The sequence below is a fragment of the Aethalodelphis obliquidens genome, unplaced genomic scaffold, assembly GCF_003676395.1.
Source record: "Aethalodelphis obliquidens isolate GAN/ISIS:26980383/991018 unplaced genomic scaffold, ASM367639v1 scaffold38, whole genome shotgun sequence".
Taxonomy (NCBI): Eukaryota; Metazoa; Chordata; class Mammalia; order Artiodactyla; family Delphinidae; genus Aethalodelphis; species Aethalodelphis obliquidens.
The window spans coordinates 3,757,565-3,764,267 of NW_020837982.1; the positions used below are offsets into that span (position 1 = coordinate 3,757,565).

The window sequence follows — 6,703 nt, forward strand, 5'->3', positions numbered from 1 at the left end:
GAAGGTATTTATTTTTAGGTCAGTGATTCCGAATGGGGGTTGAGGGTGGCAGGAAAGAATGCCTTCCAGGGATGAGCATATCAAAACTGGGGTAGGTATGGGGTGGAGGCAGTGCTTTTTCAAATTATGCTTTGTGAAACTTTCCGTCACTGCCTCCACTCTACCCTGAGAAACACTGCTGTAAGCACCACTGATTGAAGAGAGTATGTTAAAAATGTCCTCATCTGATAAGAAATGATTCAAACTATACTTACATGATCCTGGTCTCTAAGCTATCTAACATGACCCAGGAAAGGGACCCTAGTGACATTATGTTAACCATGTCCTAAAGACCTTAAACCAATATGCTGCTGTGACCAGAGACGCTATATAATGTTGGGCGATCTGAACATTAATTAACACTGGGCCAGATATACAGTATCATAAAATCATCTGCATCTGCCCTTTGAAGAAGCATCACAGAAATCTGAAACCTATCTCCCACAATGAAGAACCAGTGGTTGTATACATTAGGAAACTAGGTCCAGAGAGTTAAAATGACTTGTATAAAGACACCGAAATATTTATTGGTGGGTCTAGTCACCAGGTCTCCTAAATTCCAATCTAATACTCTTTTTTTTTTTTTTTTTTTTTTGCGGTACGCGAGCCTCTCACTGCTGTGGCCTCTCCCGTTGCAGAGCACAGGCTTCGGACGCGCAGGCTCAGCGGCCATGACTCACGGGCCCAGCCACCAGGGAAGCCCCAATCTAATACTCTTAACTACTATTTTAGAAGCCATTGATTCCCATTTCTAGTATTCAGTATTGTTTTTTTGTTTTTTTTTAATTATTTATTTTTTGGCGTGTTGGGTCTTTGTTGCTGTGCACGGACTTTCTCTAGTTGCAGTGAGCAGGGGCTACTCTTTGTTGCGGTGCACAGGCTTCTCATTGTCGTGGCTTCTCTTGTTGCGGAGCATGGGCTCTAGGCGCGCAGGCTTCAGTAGTTGTGGCACGTGGGCTCAGTAGTTGTGGCTTGCGGGCTCTAGAGCGCAGGCTCAGTAGTTGTGGCGCACGGGCTTAGTTGCTCCGCGGCATGTGGGATCTTCCCGGGCCAGGGCTCGAACCCGTGTCCCTCGCATTGGCAGGCAGACTCTTAACCACTGCACCACCAGGGAAGCCCCCAGTATTGGTTTTTATCCAATGTGGCAGTTCTGGTCATTACAACTTTAAAAATATGTAATAAAGCCTAAAAAGTCTCTAAACAGAAACAAGTGAGATAATCAAAAGGATCAAGGATACATTCATTTATTTATTTATATCTCAACTTCATTCTAAAAGGCTTACAAAGATGGAGATAATCTAGTAAGATGTAAAAAAAAAAGGACTAAAACAGAAAAATGAGAAGAGAATAAGGAAAGTAAAGGTCAAAAAGGAAGATGATGGAACCAAGAATGTGGCTAGCATACAAAACATAACATGAGGTCCTAAACACTTGCTGGAAGTGGGCCACAAATGGGGCTCTAAGTGGTCTAGCATCAATATGAAAAGAAAAAGAGAGTCAGTTGAATATTTACTGTCTTTAAGGTAAAAACCAACCAGCAATTCAGGAAAAGAATAACTGGGTTCAGAGAAAATTTCTTCCATGCATCCTTATATAGAACATTATGAATTATAATGATAAACACCCTTTGCAGTATCCACAGCAATTAAATTTCATAGGGATTTTCATATGGATTGCCAAAGTACAATTCAGAAAAAGCAGTTCTGCAGAGGCCAATAAAATGCCAGCTATGTACAGGGCAAATCTGGCTTAATCCAGGGATAAAATTAATAAATAGTACTCAGAATACTTCCCAGACTCTCTTTGGTTTGGAAAGAGAGATCAGATATAACTGAAGAATAACGAAAATGAAACTTTTAAGAAGTTGGTTTAAGAAAAATGAAAAGAAGTCACAAAGGCCAGAAATGTACACAGATTTAAGGTCCAGATGATTTTCCTAAAGGAAAAGGTTCTTGAGTTACATCTCTGATCTTAAATCTCAAGGTTGATATCATGCCTCTTAATCCCTTGGTTTGCCCATCACCAACTGAAACCTGGGCCATCTAGGGAAGTGATCAGTTTAAGAATCCTTGTGTCCTTCAAAGAGGTTTTATTTTGGAAAAAATGTGTATAGCTATTCCAATTACCCTCTAGAGAAGACATTTAACCCACTCATGTTTCACTTCTTATTCTCTTCCTCACAGTAGGCTATTAGATTCACTTTTTAAATTTTTAAAAGTTAGACTGACTTTGAGCCCCCAGATCATATGTTTTACCTGCATATTTAGGGGTTGAAACAAATACCAGCTTTTGAGAACTCTGAAAAACATTCATACTGCTTCTGACAAGCCTATTAAACACATAAATAGCAGCACCTTGGGAACCCATGAAATGCTGTTATTGCTCACAAAAGGAAACATGGCACAGAAACAAGGAGAAGGAAAAGTGGAATAAAATTCTGGCTAAAAACTGCGGGGTATAAACACTGGAGAAATGAAACAAAGGAAAAGGTCCACACTCTGATCTGAGATGTTGAATTGAGAGATGGGTTGTATGATGGGGTAAGGACTAGGGCATTGTGACTACCAACCACAGAATGCCCAGTGTGAACTCTGGTCCAACACCTAGAGGAACAGAATGATAAGAGGCTACAGCGTAAAAACAAACTGAATCATCAAGGTGGTCACACTGAATTGGCAGCAGAGGAGGTCCTCAGGTTCCCAGATGAGCCCCAACTACAGTAGAGGAGCTCAAGCCAGGCTGGGGTGCACCAGGAAGGACTCCAGATTACAGTCAAAGTCCTTGAAGAACGTGGACTCCGATGATGGACTGAGCTGGGTAGCTTGTGTCTCCATGACAAAGTTCACTGGATGCTTCTGTAGGAGCTCTGGGTCAAAGGCCACACCCCGAAAGAAAGGGTGGACCTGGAAGTGATGCAAATAACGTAGACGGTGGAGGGGATTCTGGCATAACAGCTGAAGAGAAATAGAGCATGAAGGATGAGAGACTGGGATAGGAAAGGGACTGAATAGAGAAGCTGGAAAAGGAGAAAGAAGTTCATGGATCTGTGGAGGGCAGGGAGAAGAACCCAAAAGAGTAGAGGATATGTAAAAGTGGGAGAAACAGGCTAATCTGGGGGCAAAGGTAGGAATAAAGTAGTAGTAGTGGTAAGAGAGCAGCACTAGCCCACTCTCTCAGAAGTGACCTGCTGTGGAAGGGGACGAGCTTTGGAGGACCAGGAACTCGAATAAAATTTGAAGTGTTGGTTAGAAGGCAAGTAGTGAGGTAGTACTTGATCAAGTTGGAATCCCCCCTTAATAATTAATCAGAGGAATGGGGGGTATCACTTCAGTGATAGGGAAAGAAGTGAATGGTTTTTGTAGTCAAGAAGGAAAGTCATGCCCACCCTTACCTCATGGAGCAGGAGTGAGAGCCCCTGGTTAAGAGAAGCTGGGATCACAGAGTCATAGTGGGTCACACTTGCCAACATGGCCACATGATCTCTCTCTGCGGGCACTGGGAACTGAGTTAAGGGGTGGGAAGGTGTCATTGCTTAGTAAAAATAAGGCAAGGCTTTCCAAGGTGGTCTTTCTTCCCACCGCAGGGCAACTCCTATCTTCTCTGCCCAACATCACTACCATTCTCTCACCTTTCCAGTTGACAGAGAGAAAAGCAAGACACCCAGGGACCACCAATCAGCAGCATGGTTGTAAGGCCCTCCACTCAGGACCTCTGGGGCTACGGATATGAAAGATACTTGTCACTGATATCTGTTGGCTATCCTCCTGCCCAATGCTTACCCACCAGCTTTAGCTTCTCTCTCACCCATGTACTGAAGAGTGCCACAGATAGTATAGGCTCGGGTTCCTTGGGGCAGGTGGCGGGACAGGCCAAAGTCTGTCAGTTTCAGATGGCCTGTGAAAAGCAAGCCATCAGCACCACTCTGTTCCAACCCTCATCAGCCATGACTTACTTCCAAACTGAGGTACCTCTCATTCTGGGACTAGGAAAAGAAAAGGACTTACCTCGTTCATCCAGAAGGATATTCTCCATCTGAAAAATCACAGGTGAGAAGTTATTCATCCTCTTCCTTTCAGTCCTCTTTCATCATGTATACTATACCCCCCAGCTGAAGAAGATGCCCTAGCTCAGCATCCAAGTCTATACTTGGAGGGCCCTTGCCCAAATCCTTAACACCCATGAGGGCCCCAAGGTCGACTGTTCTCAGCAGCTCCTCCCACCTTCTTGGACCTGTTGGAACATCTTACTGAAGTCCCTCCTTAAACAAAAAGAAAAAGCATTTAACTACCTTCACATCTCGATGGATGATGCCGAAGTCATGGAGATAGCCTGTGGATGACAGCGAGCGTGGGGTGTGTGCTGAAGCTCTCCTGTCCTTCCAATTTCCCTGATAGCTCCCACCTCATTCCTATCCCTGTTCTTTGACCTCCAGAGTTAATATCAATTCTCTTCTGCCTCCCTCCCTGCTTAATTCTTCCCTCATTTCTATTACCACTCCTGTTTCACTTACACAGCACCAGGATCAGCTCAGCAGCAAAGAGGCGGATGGAAGCCTCACTAAAGCAGCCAACAGCGGACCACAGGGAGTACAGATCTGTGCTGCAGTAGCTACACACTGCAAAGTAACAGAAGTCTAGGCAGTATTTGGGGGCTACTATTGCCTGGGCTCAAGGCATCATATGCCTCCTGCCCAAACTGATGCCACCTGCTGTTCCCTCTCCCTCTGGGAGAGAGTAGTACTATGAAAAGGGGAACAGAGCAAAGGCAGAACAAGCCAAAGAGATGGGTAATCTCAGGTGGGGAGTATGGTAGAAGGACCCCTGGGAATGAGGAGAGAATCCAGTCACTCACTCATGAAGAGGTGCCGTTTTCCCTGCCAGCTGTCCCCCAAACTGTGTACAAAAGGATGGTTGATCTGTCGCTATGGACAAGAAAACAGGAAGTTAGGATCAGGGTCATTGAGGATCAAGGCAGCCAAGAAGTCAGGATTTACCTTGTTGTGCAGAAAGGAAGCTGTTGCCCCACCTCTCAGTACAGGTTGCCTGCCTGGTAATCCCAGTACTAAGGAACACACTGGACATGCTGGAGAGATTTCCCTGGCAGGACCTAGAATTACTCTACTGATAGCTACTTTTCCTGGGATCTCTTGGTTGAAGCAGAGGGAGGGGTCAGAGTCAGGAAAAGCAGGACAGTTGGACAAGAAAGGTGCTTTCTCCGCCTGTGGTTTGGTTCTTCCTAGGATCCTTTCCAGGGCTCTGTGCATACCTGGATGCTGACCTCCTCTTTGCACTGCCTCAGGTTGTCCCTCTGTAGGACCTTTACCTTGGGCACCACCTATAAAAGGAGAGGAGTGATGACTCCTAGTGGGGAATAGTGTATTAAATTGTTTATTCCTCCCAACCTTTCTGGAATAAAGATTGGAGGCAGGGACTAGAGAATAATGTGGAAGAGTATCTAGGTCCCTACCTTCACCACAAATACTGCTTTCTGGCCACAGTCTAGCACCTTGAGGACAGTTCCAAAGGAGCCTTGAGCCACAAGGCCTAAAATCTGTACAGAGAGGTGGAGAACAGGGCAGTTGAGACTGATTGTTTCTAGATTTCTCCCCAAGACTGAGACCCCTTCCAGGGATTCCACTGACCTACCTTCAGCTGCTGATGCCCCCTAAGGGGCCTAATAGGAAACTCCGGCAGAAAGAGGTTGATGAACTGAGGCACTGGCCACTCAGGCAGAGGCTTCTCTACTAGCAGTGGGGCTGGCTCCAGGGGCTCCTGGTGCAGGAACTGATGCCCCTGTAGTCCCCACAGCAACTCTTTCAGACCTGACCTGGTGGTCCCCACACCTGGCCAGAGGCTCTTCTAGCCTCAGACCCAGGGGGACCCAGGGGCCCTGGATGTTGCCACCCTGCTGAGAACCAAGGGAGCCACTAAACCTGCTGCCCCTGGGGCATTACAGGTTCTGCCCATTTAGCAGGCACTCCCTCAAATCTCAACCCTAGAGATGTAAATCTGAACCCCAGGCAAAATTGCTACTGTCCTTGCTTCACGCCAAGGTCTGGATTTCCTGCACACAATTAAAATCCTCTAGGAAAGTAATACTTGGATATTTTCCCGATAAGGCATCAGAGATTCAGTACTGCACCTACCATAAATACTTTGATGGTAACACCTCCCTGCCCCACCCCCACAGTGGACAACACTGTTATTACCAGTTCCCAGGCCTCAAGCTCATACCTTTCACCTCCCCTAAACAAGCTGCCAGAGCCCCACACCCTACCTTATGAGGAGCAGCCATCTGGGCATGTTGCCCCTTCCGACAACTCACTGCTCCCATCCCCAAGCCTCTGTGCCTCCTCTCTCCTGCTAAATCTGCTGTCCCAGTTACATAAGCAGTTCCTCCCCTGATGCTGCATTACACATGAGCCCCGCCTCTTTCCCTTGTTGTTCATGACTAGAGATGCAAGTGATGCAGCCAAACCTCACCCTTATCCCCAAATGCTATCGCCCCTGGTTAAGAATGGCTTATAGCCAGGACTAAAATGTGCAGAGACCTATCAGCATGGGACCAATGTCACATCAGAGCTGGGAAGTATCTGTGACATAGCTTCAGGCAGGAGGGAAGAAGCCACCCTCATTAGGGTGGCAGCTAGGTGTCTTGGACTGAT

At 46.3% G+C, this 6,703-nt stretch overlaps 1 protein-coding gene across 1 annotated transcript; it reads right to left on the reverse strand.

Annotated features, from left to right (window-relative positions):
• Nucleotides 1-1,267: 1,267 nt before the first annotated feature.
• Nucleotides 1,268-6,648, reverse strand: RSKR (ribosomal protein S6 kinase related). The gene is given in 13 exon segments (XM_027130438.1): nucleotides 1,268-2,993; nucleotides 3,431-3,541; nucleotides 3,668-3,756; nucleotides 3,844-3,933; nucleotides 4,044-4,071; nucleotides 4,328-4,368; nucleotides 4,550-4,654; nucleotides 4,891-4,960; nucleotides 5,305-5,373; nucleotides 5,506-5,589; nucleotides 5,685-5,903; nucleotides 5,905-5,946; nucleotides 6,316-6,648. Coding segments are annotated over 13 exon segments (1,230 nt in total). The 5' UTR covers nucleotides 6,373-6,648; the 3' UTR covers nucleotides 1,268-2,768.
• Between the last annotated feature and the right edge of the window lie 55 nt (nucleotides 6,649-6,703).